The sequence below is a fragment of the Drosophila simulans genome, chromosome 2L (genome assembly GCF_016746395.2).
Source record: "Drosophila simulans strain w501 chromosome 2L, Prin_Dsim_3.1, whole genome shotgun sequence".
NCBI classification, from domain to species: domain Eukaryota; kingdom Metazoa; phylum Arthropoda; class Insecta; order Diptera; family Drosophilidae; genus Drosophila; species Drosophila simulans.
In genome coordinates, this window is record NC_052520.2 from 14,287,006 (window position 1) to 14,307,772 (window position 20,767).

The 20,767-nt window shown below is 41.2% G+C and overlaps 1 protein-coding gene across 1 annotated transcript in view; it reads left to right on the top strand.

The window, feature by feature from the left end:
* Positions 1–404: 404 nt before the first annotated feature.
* LOC6732333 overlaps positions 405–20,767 on the top strand; it is a 57,627-nt gene continuing 37,264 nt past the window's right edge. Inside the window, exons 1-2 of the mRNA XM_039298584.1 lie at positions 405–527; positions 590–1,836. Coding sequence (XP_039154518.1) covers positions 453–527; positions 590–1,123 — 609 coding nt within the window. The 5' untranslated portion in view covers positions 405–452 and the 3' untranslated portion in view covers positions 1,124–1,836. Of the gene's footprint in view, positions 528–589 lie in introns of the transcript that reaches the window.

Genomic DNA, 20,767 nt, shown 5'->3' on the forward strand with positions numbered 1-20,767 from the left:
AACAAGTTAAATTTCCCGTTCAGGTGTTAAAGGTGTTTTTTTTTTTTGGTTTTGGCTTTGTAACACTAACCAGAAGCGGTAGGTCTATTTGATGTTTTTATATTCAGATGATTTTGCAAAAAGCAACGTATTTCCGATAGTCATTTTTTATAAATGCCAAAAGAAGAGACCTTTTCTAATACGATTTAGAATTTATTGCTTTACTTTAAAAACAAAATAAAGAATAAAGATTGAACCAATTATAGTGAATTTGTTTGAGTGTATTTGGGAGCGCAACGCCGAGATGTCATTGACATTTGCTATTCCCAGGGCTTTATTGATAAGAAAGCTTTCAACATAGATAATGTTATATACATATATACTCTTCAACTTTTAAACCAGATTTCTTCGTAGGTTGTAATCGACTGAGACTGCAGTTGATTACTTGCCGCCTCCGAGAAATAATACAAAAAATGCGGCTTAAGTTGATTCCAGCGACAATTGTATTGTATTTGGCAGTTTCCCTGGCTAAAAACTCTGTTGAAGAGGTTTAATAATATTAATAGAAAGCACAATTATACAATATGTTGTTTAAAAATTGTTTTTATAGTCTTGCACCACATCACGTGAACTGGAAGATCAATGTGCCGCAGTTTGTTATCCAACAGTCAAGCCTCTTCTACGATATATGGAAGTTTGTCAAAAACATTTAAAGCTATCCTCCCAAATGCAGGATAAATTGCAAGCGCAAAGTATTGAGTTAATAAAATGTAATGAAAACGTTACAACACATATTCATAACGTACACAATTCAGAGGACCTATGCAACCTTCATAATATCTTTGAAAATTCTTGTAAGGAGGTTGAACAAGTGAATTCCAGGCTTTATAAAGCGATTACGGAGTTGAAATCTATGAAATATGAAGAATTGTCTGGCTCTTACGAAGAACTTTCTAAAGAATTCAACAATTATAAGAAATGGGCTAAAGAGATTGAAAAAGAGAACACAGATCTGAGAAATGAATTCGCTCGATACGAGAAAATCTGCGAAAGAGAAGTTGGTGAACTTAAGCCAACAGAAAAAACCAGCATACTTACAGATATAATTCATAGCAAGACTCGCCTTTTTCAAAAATACTTTTGAATCGGTATTGTAATAATACATAAAAAGCAGCCCAAAATATCATTCCATTATTCCTTAAAACCTTATTTGCTGTTTGAGAACCGCTCTTTAAATATATGTAACAAATTAGGATACCCTAGCGATTACCTTAATTTAAAAAAATCATATATATAAAGCGTATGTTTTATAAAAATATATCCCACTTTGCAATTTTCAGTCCAATCAAATTGTAATTTCCAAAAAAGTTTACTGCTGTATTTACTAATACTCTGCCCAGAGCCAACTGCATTCCGCGAAGCGACAGATAAGGGAAATTGGAGGGAGTGGTAAGAAGCTGCAGCTAACTGACATTTGACTGTCAGATGCTGTTGGCTCTCATTCGTTAATGTCAGGGCCAAGAGTTAATCTCGCGTGCATTTCGAAAGAGCCGAGACAGGATGCGGCTGAGGGGAGTTGGGGGTGCGCAGAAGGAAAAGGCCGTTGCTGGAAAGTCAAGGTACCAACTGGTCTTCGGGTTGGACTTCCTTCATATCTGGCACGAAACAGGAGCAACAGCAGGACGAATGGTAAGGATAAGCACTGCAGCAAAATATTTTTAAATTTTAATATGCATACCTAATACATACACTTCCTGAAGAAATGTTAACATAGCCAAATTATATCATTTTTTATAACGTATATGACAGAAAGAAAAAATAAATTTTATATAAAAATTAATAAATAATTATTCAAAATGTATATTCTTTTAATCTATTTTACTTTAATTTCTCTCCGTGTACTGTCCAATGACCGAATGACTGACGTACTGCCAGCTGGCGAGGAAAAGCTGCAACAGGACCATCGGCTGATGGATGACTGAAAGGCATTGAGCGAAAGAGAGAGAAATGCCCAGCATGATAGAGATAGGGCTATACCGAGAGAAAAAAGCAGCGTTACGCAGATAGCAAGAAAGAGATGGAACGGCTGCAGAATGGATGAATGGCATGGAAGGCATTTTCCCGCCCGGATGATGATTCGGAATCCTAGTTGGAATTGAGACTCGAAAATGGACCTGCTGCTCCTCTTCCACAACTTGCAGTGGTAATCGCATAATGGTCAAGGGGCGATAGGGTGAATCGGGGGAGTGATAAGTTGCCCGGATATTCAGTGTGGTCATCTGAACTGGTTCTGTGCGTACCACTTACCGCGGACACGGGAACCCTCACCACGTAGACTCAACTTCAGACTACGGACTATGTACCGCGGACCATACACCCTGAACATTGGACCCCGTACCATGGTCCCCCCGTATCAGGTACCGGTACCCCGGACAATGGACCCCGGGCCGAGCCCCACGTACCCCGAACCATGTACCTTTTTATCCCGGACCCTGCACTTTGGATCCCGGACACTGGGTTCCGTTCTACGGTATGCATAAGCTAATATTTATCAAAAATATGACAACAAACGTGCTGGCAAACGCAAATAACGAATTTTAGCACGGCACTGACTTTGACACGACTTTGGATCGTCTGCATTGACTTTGGCCCCCTTTCGCTGAGTTTTCCGGAAGAGAACGCCGGCATATAGACCATGATATAGTGGCAAAGTAATTTGAAATGAAAATTAATGACATGCAATCAATTTTCGTAGTCGTCGTTATTTGTTATTTTGATGACTTGCCTTGCGCACACACAAACTTGGCTCGCTCTCACTCTCGCCCATTTGTCAAGGGCGAAACAATTGGGAGCATGAAAATGAAATATGTCTGCCATGCTGGAGAGGAGTAGCTCCAGTTCAGTGAGGACTGTTTGCTTTTAACCGCAATATGCTTAAGTTGCGGTTATTTATTGTCTGGCATTTATAGTGCGGCAGAAAGGAGCAGTACTTTGCTACCCTCTACACTTAGGAATATATTGCTCGAATGTACTAGAAGACTTGTTGAACTGTTCAGATCTTTAAAATACACCTGTATATTAGACAAAAGTATTCAAATTCTTTTAAAATATTAACAATCTATACATTTAATATGCAACTGTTACACACCAACCAAAATCATTCATACGACGTGTATGCCAGGCAAATTTTTTAAACCGAAGTACGCATAAATATTGTTTTTTCTTGTTTTTTTTTAATATTTACAACTAAAAACTCAAACTAGTACTCAAACTAGTCACTTCTTTTCCGTTGGTAAGTTAGCTTAAAATAGTGAAAGGGTATTTACCTAGATTAACGTTCACCTTTTCTCTTTGATTTTCGCGTATTAAACCCTCTTGCAGGATGTTTTCTGTCTGATTCGTATCGACATATTTCGCCCGCATTTTGTATTCCGGCTGTCAACGCCAAAAGTTCAAGCTGATCAGACCCTCTTTTGCCCCTTCACCTCCTTCAATCATTTCCGCCCCCGCAGCGCTTTGTTCCTCTTTTTTGGGTAACTGACATGAGCTTTCGTTTATACCGTCCTCCGTGCCCCGCCATCCCAATCCTTCTGATTGATGGGCGACAGCAAAAAAGTTGGCACTTGCTTTGCAGTGTGTTGTGCCAGAGTCCCCAGAACCACCCAATCGCCCATCTATCCAAAAATGGAGCCAGTTTTGGTCGGGAAAGGTGGTCAAAACACCACCCGAAATAAGTCATAGCGTGCAGAGCTGCCATCAAGCTAAAGCCAAGATTGATTAGTTATTGAAAAGACATCAGCTGGCGAAATTGCGCAACTCGTAAAAACACGAAGTAATACCCTGTAATTAACGTATACCTAAGGAATGTTACTCTATTTTACAGAAGGTTAAGCAAATTGTTTTTTTTATAGTTAATATGCTCATACTTAATATGCTCGTTTATTATATTTTTCAGTTTAGCTCTTATTTAACCTAAAGGAGCAATATTATTTTGAATTTCTCTCTGTGTAATCACTTTGGGGCCTTCGCAAATAAGTCATAATGATTTTTGATCGATGCGCCCCAGTCCGAGAACGCCGGCGGATCATTAACAAAACTGAAACTTGCCGAGGGAGGCAACCTTCCCCCATCGATTCCTCGATTCCCTGTGCATAATCATTTTCAATAAATAATTTTTTCCTCCGTCCCGGACTTCCACTCTTTGTTGTTGGTGTTTTTCGCCGCTATTTTTTTGTCGGCTGGCATAATGACAGCATGACAGGATAAATTACTGCCAAATGAATGAGGCAAAATATGTCTTAAGCGACACACTCACACACACACACACAAGCACACGCAGACAGCCACGCCCACTTGGCGCTGCCAAAAGCCAAACATCAAAAATTGTTTTCCCTCTTTTCTGTTGTGTAATTTACCACCAAACAGCGATGGCCGAATGAAGGAAGGCAACGCCCGCATGGGTAAAATTAATAGGCATAATAATTTTTTGACAGCACACCCAAGGATAACGCAGGCAACTCATCAGAGTCCTTTGCATGCGGCGGTAGTGAATTTTTTTTCCAACCCCGGCGGTTGGGGAATTCGTTGAGTGACAGGCAGGTTGATGATAAATGATGTCGCTGATGTTGGTCCGGGTTGTGCCCCGGCAACTTGCCTCTTGCCACGTCACGGAGGCAATCATTTGGGGCGCCCCCGTCCTGCATATCCTCCAAAAGTGCCCCCTGCTTCCACTCCCTTACTCTGACAGACACAGTCGTCGCCTGATTACTTTGATGACGATGCCACATATTTGTGTGTTCTCCCCCCATCCAGGAATTAAATTCATAATATTTTGTGCACTCTCACTTTGGGCTTCAATGGGGATTTTAGCTCGGGTACATCAGCTAAGTTAGTAGGTTGGGCTACAAATTTTTTAATGAGTCAAACAGAACTAGCAAACTTTCTTGTTTGCTAAGATAACCGAAATATCGTGTTCTTAAGATTTATTTTCATAACTTTTTACTACTTTTCATAGTTTAAGATTAAGATAGATTTAGATTTTAGTTAGTATGTCTATTTAAGAAAACAAAGTATAGCGTTAGTTGAATAGTATGTAGGTTAGGTACATTTTCTTCGAATCCCATGACAAAACATCGTAAAATTCGAGACTTTTCTTGATCATTCTATTCTTTCACATATTTTGGCTCGGCAAATAAAGTTGAATAATTAATTGATGAAATAATTCGGTGCGTGCGTCGCTTTGACATTGAATAATTGCTTTCCATTTGGCCAAAAACCACTCACGTGGCCATATCGTCCGTCTGCTGTTATCTACTGAATAGATATAAGCCTACGAGCCTAGAAAAAACATAAAGACGGGAATCTATATGATAAGTGCCAAGTCATCAGGATCCAATCTATCACAGGCGATGTGTCAATTTAAAGTGTGAGAAAATTGCTGGAATTGATGAATGATGATGACGCTACGGATCGCAAAGAAAAAGTAATTAGTGCGACTCAATGATGTGTGCACTCTTCAAATTTAGGAAACAATCTATTTTTATATCCCCTTATTTTCAGATGAAAAGATGATTTTCCCAAACAAATAGCAAAAATATATATTGAAGTCATTTTCGCCGTCATTTTGATCGTGACTCGTTCACACTCTGTAATTAATCAATTTATTAAAATACAAAGTTGTATTGCTCGTGTGGAAATGGCAAATTACTCTACGTTTGTGGTAGTAAGCGCTAAATGCACATAAAATGTGTTTTTAATTGCGAATTGCCAAATGGTAACGAGCCCCATTCAGTTTTTGTTGATAATTGAGCGATTTTAAAAGAGGCAGACTTGCAGATTACGTATACGTACTATGTGTAATTAACTAAGCTCTCAATAAAAATCAAATAGAATGTACTGAATGTAGAGTGGCATTGTTGGCCGTGGCATAGAAATTGAAATCAACACCCATACAATGGATACTGAATCTGAAATGGCTCATAAATAAAACAATTGAGTTAAGCCATAAATCAAACACTTAATACAATAGTTTCCGCTTTTATTATTATGTGTTCGCTTTCAACTTCCCAACTACGCTGTGCACTCGCATAAAATAGCCATAAATTAAAATAACAGTAAAATAAACCACTGAGTGCGGACTATTTGCTGGCAAAGGAGTGCTTTATAACCATATAGCCATATAGCTATGGCTGCTCTATGCATATACAAGTACTGTGGTGTGTGTGTGTGTGTGGGCCATTGTGAAGCGGCCTAAGCTCGCAAATTAGCATACAAACTGTCTGGCAGAAAATTCGCCATTGAAAGAGACCAGGTGAGTCGCACGATAATATTAATATGTACCTCACTTAATCATAAATGCCCGGCGACATGCGAGACCCCTTCCTTGTGCCCCGTCGCCATATGAAAAGCAATTGATGTATGGTAGTAGGTACTCGCATTGCCAACTGGCAACTGGCAACCAGTTGTTTGTTGTTTCAGTTGCGGGTTTTGTTATTTTCCCTGAAAGCTCAGCAGGCAGACATTTCGGAATTGGGCGGCTCGGTACCAACAAGTTGCATGTCGCTAACTAGTTAATAATAATGCTTTGGACAAAAAGTGGCAGCCTGTGTGACGTGACGCATTGCATGACATGCAAGTGGCTATTTGGGCGGTGTGAGTTGGCCTATTGCCACCCAAACGATACGATCCGATCCGTTACGATACGATGCGATACTTAGACCCAGTTCGAGACCCGGCCAAGCTAAGTCGAACCGAAACTAAGCCAAATTAGAAGCTTTTCATTTTCTGTCGGATAATTTATGACCGGCACTTTTCGAGTCAATTCAGCCAAGCGTTAATCGTCGTTTGACTCGTTTCCCCCGTGCGTCCAACAATGTGCATAATTCAGACTACACTGGACAACAAGGTACCGATATATAGAAGTATCTTTCAATATGTATCATTTACAAAGATTTGATTTCCCTACTATTGTACCATATTGCCATAACATAGTATACTTAATATTTTCAAATATAAGAAACAAAACATTGCAATATTATTTGTAATAATATTGATTGTTTTAGTATGGTAAAATAGTAATTTTCCAGATGTGTTCTAAATTAACTGCTGAATATAGTGGGAAAGCGACATACCAAACCAGCTTACGATAAACTTTTCTTTAAGAAACATATCTTTTGCTGGTCAGTGAAAGTGGTAGACATCAGTCCACAACTGCACCGAATGGAACTGGAACGTAGAGTCGGCACTTTGTCGCATTGTCGTCCACATGGACTGTAGACTGCCCTCCTTGGCCACGTCGCCGGCTACCGGCTTCCACTGTTATTATTATTATTGTAATTTGCTGGCTCAGACCCCACGTTGACAGCGTGTCATTTCGAATCGTTTTGTTTAGTCATAGTCACAGTGGGTCCCCTTCCTTGCGACTGCCCTGCACTTTGTTTCCCGCTTTGGTTTACTGGTTCGGCTGGGCTTTTTACACGAAAATGGTAATATGGCACATTTCATAATTAATTGTGAAATTATACAAAGATATGTATGCAAAAATGCTCGGAAAAGTCATAATTTTCATGTGACTTGGTTTTTTGCCCTGCCACATATACCCTTCAAACAAAAGGCATGGCGAATTGATTATGACTTTGGTATCGTAAAGGTGATTTATAAATCTGAGTTATGGCTTAAAAATCCTTATATTTATTGTAGTAACATTTAATCCCTAAAAACTGCTACCTAACTGCCTACTTTCATTTTTCTGTGCCGACATTCCCCTTCAACGTGAACAACACGCACTGGTGTAAAACCCAGGACCTTGTTACATATCAAAGTCGGCTGTCCAAAGTTAAAACTCTTACAATTCATAGGAATTAATTGGTTTCCATGGAGGTGCCGGTGTCCGTGTTGCGGAAGGAACTACTTGCGGACAGGGAATGTTGATGCGATGACGCCAGCGACAACTACATAAAAGTTTGTGAAAGGTGAAATCATGACCGGGCCAGGCAATGCAAATCAGGAAGCGAGTTCAACACCTGCTCAAACGGCAGAAGGACGAAACTTCACTGACGCGCAGTAGAAAAACCCAGGGGCTGTGGGCAACACTCCCTCACGGAAAACCAACTGTCATTGCCTTGTAATGGAGGTTGATTTAACGGGGGTGGAGGTGACGTGTCAACTGTCAATTTGTATTTGAAAAGCTGTCACTTGCGCTGCCTCCACCCAGATATTCGTACTGCCACACACAAATCACAACAAATAAACGCCAATTGACAGCGACAACCCAGCGAAGAAGAAGCCATCGTGGTACAGTGAGCACTGACAATGTGGGATGATGTATGATGTAAGAAAATAATATTTGGTATTAAATTTTACCCATATATTTTTGACTTTTTCATGTTATAAAATTCATAAATTATTATACAATAGTTATAATATTTAAAACAATTTATTTTAATTGGACCAAATAAGACCTATTTTTTTAAATGAATACTTCTGCTTTCCGAGCTTCACCTTTTCCCCACCTTGGACTCCTCCAGGTTCCTCCAGGGGTCACACCCATCAATTGAACTTTGTCATGGGATACGCATTTCTCCGTTTGACTGCTAAATGCTCGTGTCTGGAGAGTTTATTTGTCTTACTTATTTATGTTTATGTGCTCTTCTTAAGCGTTGCTAAATTAGGCGCACGTCCGTTTCGGGATGGTATGGGATTGAATTGGATTGGATTGGGGCGGCAAATGGTGTGGGCGATACGGGACCTCCAACACCACCTCTTCCGAATAGCAGCTGTGCCTATTTATTTCAGTGGACGTGCCCCCATTTCGCCTGTGGCTGCCGCCCATCGGCTCGAATCAAACCGAAACCCAGAACGAATCCCACAGTTTGAAGATTTATTTCGTTCTGAAGAACATTAAAATTTTACAAATTGCTTTAATCAAATAAATTGCCGCGTTTATGGTGATAAATTGTGTTTGGGGCCAGCAAGTTTTTGATTCAGGACGCGTGAACACAACTGGGGAATTAAAGTAAATGAAAGAGAAAGGGAGTGAGTTAAATGCAGTGTGAAAAAATTAGTGCGTTGATATGTGGTATGGTGTTAAGCCTGATTTTACTGATGTAATATTGACATTGAATAACTTCGATGAAGACTGCCACTTGAGAGCTGAGCCTCTGAAATTTGGTCTTCGTCTCAACCCTTCAGCACGTTGGACTTATTAAATATAATTTATGGTTGCTTTCAATTTATTTTCAACGCCAGCCGAACTATTATAGTGTTTCCATCTTCACTTAAGTTCGCTTCCGATAACGATAACGATAAGTATCTTGCGTGTATATATAACGCTGTTCACCTAAGTGACTCTTTTGCATAATGAATGGACGGACGGGTGAGTAAAAGAAGCCGGGCATGGAGAACAAGAAGAAACTTAATGACTTGACATCTGCAGACATGGCCACCATAATACTTTGTATGTAAATTTCGCCAATAAAGTAATTTCTTTTAATGAGCCGCGGGCTAGTCAGAAAGCGGCGAAAGAAATTGGGAATGGGAATGAGAATGGGTGAGCCATTAAGTATCGCATAAAGTAACAAAATGAATTAGGCCCCGACAAGATGATGATGATGGTGATGGTGGTGCGGTGGTGCAACACTGATGGGGCCAACGGCCCCTATCAACTCGGTAGTCCCGATGCGCGGAAGTAATTGAGTTAAATATGCACAAGATGACAGCATAAATTATGCGCCTCACAAAAAAAGAGTTAAATGTGGTCTTGTGGCAAACAAAAGGGTGGAGGGAGGGTCGACCGGGGAAAGACAATGACAAGAACCGCCAGTTCAGCGCTGCGCTGCCAAACAAAAGGCAACAAATGAGGGAAGCCTACTTATCAACGGCATGGGAACCGCGCCGAGGCCCGTACCTTTGAGCACTCAAGATTCGGTCCTTGAAAGGGGTTGCAATCTACCTCCTCGACTGCTGACACTTGAAAAAGTGTGCATAACAAATTCGATAATGAACTATGAAATTTTTGCCAGATTGTAACCCTTTTTGGCATTGTCGGAAATCCCTGCCCCACATGTCACAGTTGAAATTTATTTTGCTGTCATAAATTTTGAAATAACAATTATTGCCATTTATAGCCGGCAAAGGGAATCCTTGAAATGGGTTTCCATTTGCATAATAAACGCTTGTCCCAGAGGAAGACGTATTTCATCCTTGGCATTGTCATAATTTCAGGGAAGGACTTAGTTTGAGGGATGACGTCCGAGGGTTTGAGGAAAAGCTAGTTTTTGCGGTTGGGAAAACATGTCATTGTAATATTATTTTTATAAGTTTGTGCTTTAAGTTGAAGATATATTCCTTCATTGATATCAATCGAAGGTAACTACCATTCTTTTCATTCATGCTTACTTTTATAAAATTTTAAAGAAAGATTGTGTACATTACTTCGTGCTGTATTGCAATGGACCAGATAAAATAACATTGTATGGGGCCCGAAATTTCGTTATACATATTTTTAAAATTACCCAATTTTTTGAGAATTTTTCTCTATATTTTTCAATCTTTCACGTGTGCTCTAACTGAAGCATAGAAGGTAAATCAACTGTAAAATGGTACGTTCCTGCTCGTAAAGTATAAATTTGTTCCACAATCTGCAGAAAAATATGTTGGAAATATGCAAATTTCCCCCGTTTTCTCTGCACTCCACCTCCTCGTAATTTTTATCCCAAAAATTCTTCGGCTAGTGAGTGTGTGAGAAAAGTCTCGAGATGAGAAATCTGTGTTTAGGTACGCCACTACACACTCGGCTTCCTCACCTCAGCCATTTTCCATTTAAATGTAAATTAATGGTCAGTTAAGCTGTCAGCCATGGAGTTTTGGGTCTCATTCAGTCTGTTCTGCGGCTCTAACGATTTGGGTGGTTGGTTGATGGGATGATGGGAATGACCATCGCAGCACATCACAGATTTGTGGTGTTAATTTGCTGTGAAATGTTGACTGACCAGAGTCCAGTGACCGGTGACCGGTGGACCAGTTTACCAGTTGATGCCATTTGCCTGTAATTAATTGTCTGTGTTTAATGTGGGTTAATTTTATTTATGGCCAGCTCGTTATTTACATTTACGCAGCGGATGGAGTCCGATCTTCACACGGCACGCAATTACAGAACAATATTTCAGATTTCATTCACATTTTTCTCTTGGCTGTTTCTTTTCGTCCCAGAAGTCATCGTTGTTGTCAGGAATCGTTGTCTGCCCGAGACGTGGCAACACTGACAGGACACTTCTGACAGCCCTGAGACAGCGGGGACTAAGCTTCTGCTAATGTCAACAGCAAACAGTTCAAATTGTGCAAAATATAGCAACGAGCGGTGGAAATGGGTATATCGGATATTGTAGGAAGCAGTCGCATAGTGTTTTCGTGTTGCCAGGCTGACAAAAATTATTCTTTATGACAGAACATCGAAATATTTATTTTTCTAAAAACAATTCTGTAAATTAAATAAGTTCATATACAATTTTGTACTACAAATTTTAAACAAAAACGGCAAGAGAATTCAAAAATTTGAGTTTACTTAAAGAATTTGAAAAACGAAAACGTCTGTCTTTCTCAATTTACAAACCTTATGAGGCTGCATTACATCCAGCTACTGTAGGGCATTTCAAGATATAAAATTGCATTGCCTGTGAACGGGGGGGAGTGGCGAAGGCGGGGGATACGAACAAAAGGGCTGGAAAACAAAAGCCAAACAATAAGCAACAGTGACAGTGGCACTGTTGTCTTCTGCTCCACGTTCCCTTCTGAATCTGACAGTTGTCAACTGCTGTTGGCTGCCGCCTTTTTCGTTACTCGGCTGTCATCCTCCGACCCTCTGCTGTTTTTGAAATTTTTCTTATTTCTTGTACATATTTTTTCGGGACTGTGGTAATGGGTGTGCACCGCTCCAGTTATGACGTTCTTCATCAGTCCGGAGCTCACCTACGTTGTAGAACCGCCCGGTAAATCAAGTTCTAGTCCTCACTTACCTGGAATATACTCGCAGCATTGTTGTCTTCGGCTGCGATCATAAATTTCCTTTTAACCAGTTTAGAAGTGGGGGGAAAATATCATAAAATACGAAATGAAGTACGCTCGACATGCCTCGGACGCTGTAGAATTTATGTGACAATTTTGTCCAGAATAAATGACTGCAGACTGGCCAGAGAAGGATGCCCCATATGTGTATGTGCGCATTCAGGTTTGCAGGAGGGTATCAAGCGGGTCTATTAATTAGGCATTAAATCTAAAAATTAATCAGTACATCTTTAGATATTATAAAAATTATTTAACAAAATGTATAATGCTAATTACGAGACACCTAAAGTATGATGTATTAGAATCAATATGTCTGAAATAGTTACTTAACAACACTTATCTACAATAAAAAGTTAATTATCTGTTTTAGAAGTATTTCCCTTTGCAGGGTACCTCAAAGTCCAATCCTATTTCTTTCAACAGCCATTTCCAACTTTCTCCATGTCGTAGAAATTAGTTGGGCTAAAAGGCACGCACACCGAGGAGGAAACCAGCCAGAGGAAGGAAGAGTGATGCAAGTCCTGGCCAGCGTTTGGCTCCGGCGATTGCCATTCCACAATGCCCACAAAATGGGTGCCCACTAAAAACTAAGCCACTGGCCAGCGGACGGAAAAAGTGGGCTGATGTCCATGGGGGTTGTGGAGATTGCGGCTTGAGGATGCAGGATGCAGGGTGGGAGGGTTCGCCACTTCAGCACTTGGTCTGGGTTCGCTTTTGTCTGTTGTCGGTCATGTTGCATAAATCTCATTTTGGGTTTTATTTACTCACAAAATGTTCACGTTTCGAGCTGGACCGCCTCTCCACTTCCTGTGCAGCTCGTGCGCCTTCTCTGTCCAGCAAATAAATTCATTTAGTGGCATTTAGTGGCCCCTTTCACCTTATTGTCCGTGGGCCATGGCCATCCGATCTCACCCCCAGGAAGAGCCTGGGTCCAGGATATTGCTAGTGTCCCATGTGTATGTGTGCATTTTATGGCAGTGCCTGCGTTTTTGCGGCCAAACATGAAGTGAAAATTATACACACACATATGGCAAATGTAGCGCAATTGTTTTGCCCATCCCCCACATTTTCACCCGACCCTTGTTGTGGCTGCTGGATTTGGCTTTAGTCGGCAGTTAATTTTCATATTTTCCAGCCGCACTCACATACCAGAACCACCATACCGTGCCCACCCACTGCCACCACTGTGCGGACATTTCGTCGTAAATAAATTTAACAATTTATTTAGATTGCAATGACAGGCGGATGCTATTAAAAGCGAAATTTATGAGGTCCTTTGGCGCTATTCGAAGGGGAGGAAGATGGAAACGGAAGATGCACAAATGAACTTCATGATATTGCAATTTGCAACAGAGAAGTCGTACAAAAACGTAGTGGAATGCGCCTGAAAACCCAAAGAATCGTCATGAAGTTTACTTAAAAGTATCAATTTATTTCTGATTTTCTAGACCAAACATACAGACGTCATTTTAGAATCCCATACCGCTCTTTTCAGAGAACAGGAAATGCGTTTTCCATAAGTCAAGAAGATGCTGACAGCTGGCGATTAAAAATCCTAAGTTGGGACAGTACAAATCAAACCACTTGACCCAACGATGTCATCAATTAGAAATTTGAACTCTCATCCTGACAGATTTTGTTTTTTAAGTATAGCACTTGACTATGTGAGGTCACCCAAAAATAAATACACACAAATTTGTTTTATTTTCTTTCCCAGCCACATGTTGGACTCAATAACTTTAACTTCAGAAAGCAGAACATTTTCATGAATATATTTCATATTAAATAATTTATTGGCAACGTTTAAATAACCCCAAAAGTGAATAGCAAATGAAGTTGGAAAAGGGTTAAACTATGCACTGGGAAATCCACTTTTGCCATCTTTGACAAGCTGGTGGAGGGCAACCGTGCGTTAAACAAACTTCCTGCATAATCCCAAACCCATCAATCTTGTCAACCACCACCCCCTTTTCATTCGAATAGAGGAAGTTAACCCCCGTTCGGTTTTGGATATGCTTTTGTTTGCCTGAAATTGACTGATTACCCACAAAATTACCAACATTTATATGTCCGTAATTTGAGACATTAATAAAAGTTCCTTTTCTGTTTGTTCTCGCCTTGGGTTCTTTGGTGTTGCGTTAGTTTGCCGGATGTTACCCCTTTTCATACCGGCATCTGACAGTTGGCTTCTAATATTTCAAAATTTGTAACATTTGTTACACTCAAATGACATCAGCTAATTAGCCCAAGACGGCAACGAATTTGTTGATGTTAATTAGGTTTTATGACCTCCATGGGAGATCGGGTTCAGGTTCTGTGGGAATTGCGGCACAGAAAAAAAGTTCAAATGGAATACAATACTTGGTTTTAGAATTCAAATGTTTTGTAGGGAAAATAATCTGAATCTAAATTAAATTTTTACCATAGTGGAGTTTGCGAAATGCAAAATAAATTGAAATGGACTACATAAGAATACCAGCATAAAATATTTAAATTTTTCTTCCTCTTAGCATATCATAAATGGCACTTGATGGCATCACATAACTTTTTTGGGGCTTCCAGGCAATTGGCTGTAGTGCGTTATTTATGACCCCTCTGAGCCCAAGTGTTGACGGAAGTTGTGAGAACCATTCAATTTTCTTGGGGTCCTCATTGTTAGAAATTCGGGGAACTAATTGAGCGTGTCTCATGAGGTTTCGGCACTTGAAACAAACGGAGACGAGCAACCGGCATCACAGCCAACAGACTACAACAACTACCGAGAACTCAATTTACTTTTTCATTAGGGCGAGCGAGGACGGCTGCCAAGGATTGAGGAGCCTGAGGTGGAGGGCACTTGAGTGCAGCTCCAATTATGGGGCGAAACTGACGTCAGCTCGCGGCTCGACTCAACTCATAATGAAAACATTTAACCTGTCGTCGTCAGTGATTCAACATGAAAATCATTCCGCATCCAGGCCCGGGGATTTGGTTTTCCTCTGTCTATCCACTTTTTCAATTATTCGAGAGCACTGCGATGCGATGCGATGAGATGCCCAACGCCACGGTTGCGGATCCTTTCGAGGAATCGGAGCGGAGGCAAGCTGGAAAAAGCGAAGGGAGAAAAAAACGAAGCACTTGAGTGGGAATTGACAGAGAGGCAGGTTTCAAGTTGAGTGCATAATACACCTTTTTCTTCTGCACGGGCTCCTTGTTGTCATTAATGAGACGTCTTCTTCAGGCCCAGCGCCGAGTCTGGTCCGGATCGGGGGTTCTTTTGGACCGGGTGCACAGTCATTTCCACTCCAGGTTGTCAAAGACTATGGACAAGGTCCCTCGTCATCTTTTGTGGCAGGCCAGCCGCGTCGCGGTACCTGGCCCTCACCGCACCCCAAGAACCCCACACCCTTTTCTCGCAGTGTGCGTGTGTGTTTTGGACATTTCGGGCATTATGTCGCGCCTACTTTTTCCGCCTTGCGCCCTCGATTAAATGAGCGTCGTCCGCGTCTAGCCTTTGATCTTACGCTTCGCTTCTAATTTGATTATGAACGCACTCTATCGCACGAGGAAGTAGTCCGGCATGTTCTTGGGCTCACACTCTAGCACTCCGGGTCCTTTGATACCCTCTATTAGGGGTAGATTTGTGATCGAACTAGAACCTTATGATAATAAGAAGATCTTAGATATCGCTTTTAAAACAGGTATATACTTAAATGATTTGTAATGTCATTAGGGTATTAGTATTACCTACATTTCTAACTCAATCTTAAGTAAAAAAGTTGAGCTGTTAAACCTAAAAATATACCCTTTAAATGCATTTATGGTCTTTTTTAAATGGCTTTCCATTATCATAAAAAATTAAAACATGCACGCTGATGGGTATCTTAGAGTGCCGATAGCTATCTCAGGAATCCACCTTGCTACCATTCTAAACGTCTTCATTTTCAGCTCGAATGCTCTGCGGCTGGGGCAGCACTTTCATTCCACTCACCCACTTGCAAACACACTCCAAGTCCATTCCGCTTCCACTGATGTTGATGCTGATGAGTGCGCGCCGCGGCTTACTCAATGACGCGTTGAAAGTGCCATAAAAAAGGACATGAAGACGTCGCCGGGTCTCGGAGGCAGCCGGAGATGGGTATGTCGGGGTGGGGTTAGGTGCTGACAGCATTTTAAATGAAATGAAAACGAGATGCTTTCACTTTGGCCCACAAGCAAATGTCTCACTTGGGTAGATTCCCCCTGGCCGCTTCTGTTCGCATAGATTGCCAAAGTAAGCAGAAGTAATGCCAGCAACCGAGAATGAGTATCTGTATTCCGGGCGGGGTGCAAATCCTTTTGGTACAAAAAAAGGGTTTTGTGTGATAGCCCGTTCAAAAGACGATTACATTCATATCAATGGGCACAGTAAATATACTTTAAGTGTGGAATGCTAATTAAAAATAAGTTTAAAGCTTATCGCAGGACGGATGGGGTAAGTTTAACAAGTATTTTATTTATTTATTGACAAAATTATTATCGATTTTGGTGCTTCCCCAAAAAGACCGACGAGATTCTAAAGAAACTAATGGGTGCTAGATTCGACTTTATGCAGTCACGTGACGATACACAGGACCATCAATAAAGAAACACTGAAATCGGAGAGATGCGAGCGAAATGCGAATGAGTAGTTAACTCAAAGGCAGCGACTGAGCAGCTATAACAGCTCCAACAAAATGCCCGACAGTCGTAAAGGACCCTTGTAAGAACAAACACGCCATGCATAGCTGATGAATCCTCCGAACGTGAAGAGTTATACGGGAAGAAGTGAGGCAAACCCCTTGCGCAATAAAAACTAAATTATATCCTTTTGAGGTTCAAGTGGCGGCGGAAAAGAACAAAACGCCGCAGAAGCAACATGTTGGCCAGACGTGAAGTCACAGTCCGACCAGAAAGATCCATCCCAAGCACTGAGATATATATGTATATGCATGTATAAACGTATAAACCACCGACAGACGTCGCCGACCCACACACTATTTAATTTAGTACAAAATTATTATGCGCAACATTAGCACTCGTCTCGGTTTGCCTGGGTTTTCCTCTGGGCTTGGGTTTTTATCGGGTCTGGGTTTCGGGCATGGGTCTTTTCTCGAGTTCGGAGCGTGAGGTGCCTCAAATGAGGTGTGAATTTCGCTGTCAGCCCGTCATTCTCAACGGACCGAGCAGAACACACAAAAGTGCCGACTTTGATGCTTCTTCTGTGTCGGTTTTGAATTTATGTTAATACAGTCGCGCTTGGAATCCAGCGTAACGTTGAGCATTGCAATTGTCTCAATACCCTCTGAGTATTCAAATGAATCGATATAGTCTCTTAATAATAAATAACAGTGCGCATCTGCAAGTGTTAAAACATATTAAACACCCAAAAGTTCATTCATAATTAATCATCTTTTATCCTTTGTTTCTATACCTTGGCTCACATGGATCTATTATAAAACAATGCATCATAAGCTGTGCTCTTTGTGATACTTACGGCTTGTCTAAAAATATATATTCACAACGCTTGCCATTCCATATATCATAATCGAACAGAACGAGCAGGGGAAAACATTTGCAAGGCACCCAGCGAGCATCAGCAGAACAACAAACAAAATATTTATGGCCAAACATAAAAATCTTTATGACCTTCCCGATTCAATCAGAGCAGAGCTGGAGCTGGGCGAGCACAACAACTGAGCCAGGTCCCAATGCGACTACAGCTACAACGACTGGCGCTTCCTGGCGAACACAGGATATAGCCATCCATAAGGTGTTTCCCCCCGGCCAACTCGCCCTGCCGCCCTGCCGCCCATGTGTGCGCTCGCCTTGATAAAGAGAACGTAAATTATGGCCCTATATATCATGGGAAATCTATCGACAACGTTGAATTTTTATGGTCTCCAAAGGAACGGCGCAGTTTAACGAGCCGGCGAGAGTCTGGCCATGTTTATTGATTTACTCGCTAATCAGCTCCGGCAAAGACGGCCGAGGAGTGCGGTCAATCAAGGACATCCGAGGACTGGAACAGGCTGAGATGAGAGTCGATCGCGGCAGGCAGGCCATTGTCCTTGATTTATGGTCCGTCATTCATTGCCAGCCACCAAAGTTGACACTTCTGCGTATATCCCGGAGTCCGTCCTGCCATTGTCATCCAGTCACTCCCCTCGATGTCGTCGTCCTGCGTCCTTCGACGTCCCTCCCGTTGCGCTCATCCTGACATTTTGACAAATAATTTTATTGATGCTCTGTTCCTCGCCGTCTGTGTTTGGTTTTTAATTGTCGCTCAGCTGCGCTGGACGCACGTGATAATTGCTCATTTTATGACGCATTTATCAAAGTGCGTTCCGAGCTCGGCCTTGGTCTCGTCCTTGGCATTGGCATCGGCATTCGGAATGTCCTTTGTTCGTGGTGATTTTCTGCATCATGCTGCGTCTGACAGTTGGACTATCGTACTCCTCCTGTTCTTCTACCTTCCCCTTGAATCCTCCGCAGATGAGACAGTCACGCGTCATTTATTTGGCCGTGACATTTCCACTCCGGATTGCCATTTTCCATTTGCGGGAATTAGGAACATGCCTGCAGTTTGATTTGGAAAAATTGTCCGAACTCTTCGGTTCAAGTTCATTCAATTCTGCATCCAGCAGATGGTGCTATAAGCTATCAAAATCAATAAGCTGTGAAACTACATGGAAAGTTTATGCTTCTTAAAATATTTTTAATGTATCTCTGTATAGATTTTTGAAATTCCTAGAACATTCTTCATCACCCATATAAATCATTTAAAATCTATATTTCCTTTGATTCATTAATACGTTCTCATAGATGAACTTTTCGTGATTTATTTCTTGGATTAAACCTTTATCAATAACCGCCGTATATCAACAGGACATCTCCGCCCCCTGGACCCATTGCCGTCAGATCGGATGTTGTAGGCAATTAATACTTAATACCCAAAATGGCAATAAAAATTGATGCCATCAATTTATCATTTTAGAATCCTGCACGTGTCAACTCGTAGGTATTTCCACTTTTTGTGTGTGTGTCCATTGTTCCAAACTTCTTTTTTTTTTTTGCAGGGGAGCATTGGCAACGATTAATTTGCTGTATTAATCCAGCAAGCGATGCCGCACGGGGGGTGTTGCAAACACAACCCGCAGTTGGCAAAAAGAATCCCCTTTTTTTGGTGCATTACCGTAAAATTTCAATGTCACCATTATTCTTCTTCCTTTTTGGGCAACTATTACGAGATAAATCGTTGTCGATAAATTATCGACAGGCAGCAGGCGGAGCTCGGACTCGATTCAGCTGGGTAGTCGCAGCGGGACACCCTCTGCACCCCATCCCCTGCATAGAGTACGGGATACATTTTTTAGGGATCCTGCTTAGTTCGCTTTCATACGGTTCTATTGAATTTATTGCAGTTTGTTTTTCAATTTTTTAAATGGCATTTTCGCCCTTCCGCGTTGGGAAGTGAGTTATGGCCTTGCTGCATGGCACGTAGACGCATTCAAATCGGAAGTAATTATGGTGAAACATAAGCGATATGAGGGAAAATAGCTGAATGGCTTATCAAGCGTAAACAATTTTGAAAACACTTTTCAATGAGGGTGATATTTGTAAAAAATAAAAAGCAAATAAAAAAGGAGCATAGCAACTCAAAGACACTTGAACTAGCTGATGAATCACACCGAACCAAATCTTTAGAGTAATTAATTTCGTGGTAATATAATTCATATATTCCCATGCCAAACAGGCTAAAATATGTCGGCCAAGATAGCTTTTTTTAAGACCACGCACAAGGATCTTCAGCAGCTAAATAAAGCAATTATCGTGGGTCGGTTGGGAGTTCTGCGTTGTGCGTAAGTCAACTGAAAATCCGCAGACAGTTAAACGACTTTCCCTTACCAGTGGCAACCACTTCACGGATATATATACCTTCATATTGCCGGAGATAATGTCAAATTTATTGCATTATTTTTCGCTCCTTTCGCCCGCCAGTTGCTCTGCATGCGTGCCACCACCCACTCTTGCCGCAGGCAAGCCACCCACCACCCGCCGCCACCCATTGGTGTGCATAAATCAAAAGGTAAATGGCTGCATTTTTATGACTGCGCCGCCATCGTCGTCGTTCATCGTCGTTCGCCTTTTGCGCTGCTTCGCTTTTATCACACAAACATTTCTGTGATAATAAATGCCATAAAAATGAAGAAATATGTGGTTAATTTTATGTGCTGCCTCTGCCATTCCGCCGCTTGTTGTTGTTGCTCTTGTTCTTGGTGTTGTTGTTGTTGTGGCATCCAGTATACTTCCTTTTTATATTCCCCATATAAATGTTTTCGCGGCTACAAATTTCTCCCACTACATTTGGATATCTCTCGGCGCTTTCCTTTACGACTTTGGCGAAGATATCGAGAGTATTCGAATTCGAAACTCCTTATAGATATATAAAGTATATATAAAACGAGATTTGTAGTTTTTACAAAAAAAAAAAAAACAGGCTCTGTTGCCCTATATACATCTGAAGCTTCATTTATTTTTTATTTCAGTTCTTGTTATTGTTAATCTGATAGAATTGCTACATCTTTAACTGTGCCTTGTAATTTAAATTAAGTTTTTTTTTTATGTTCGTAATCATGGCTACACGACCTCCTTTTGAATAAAATGAAGTTATCAACAGTGAAATGCTGCAGGGTGAGCATTAGTCTGAAAGCAAATCGCTTTAGTCACG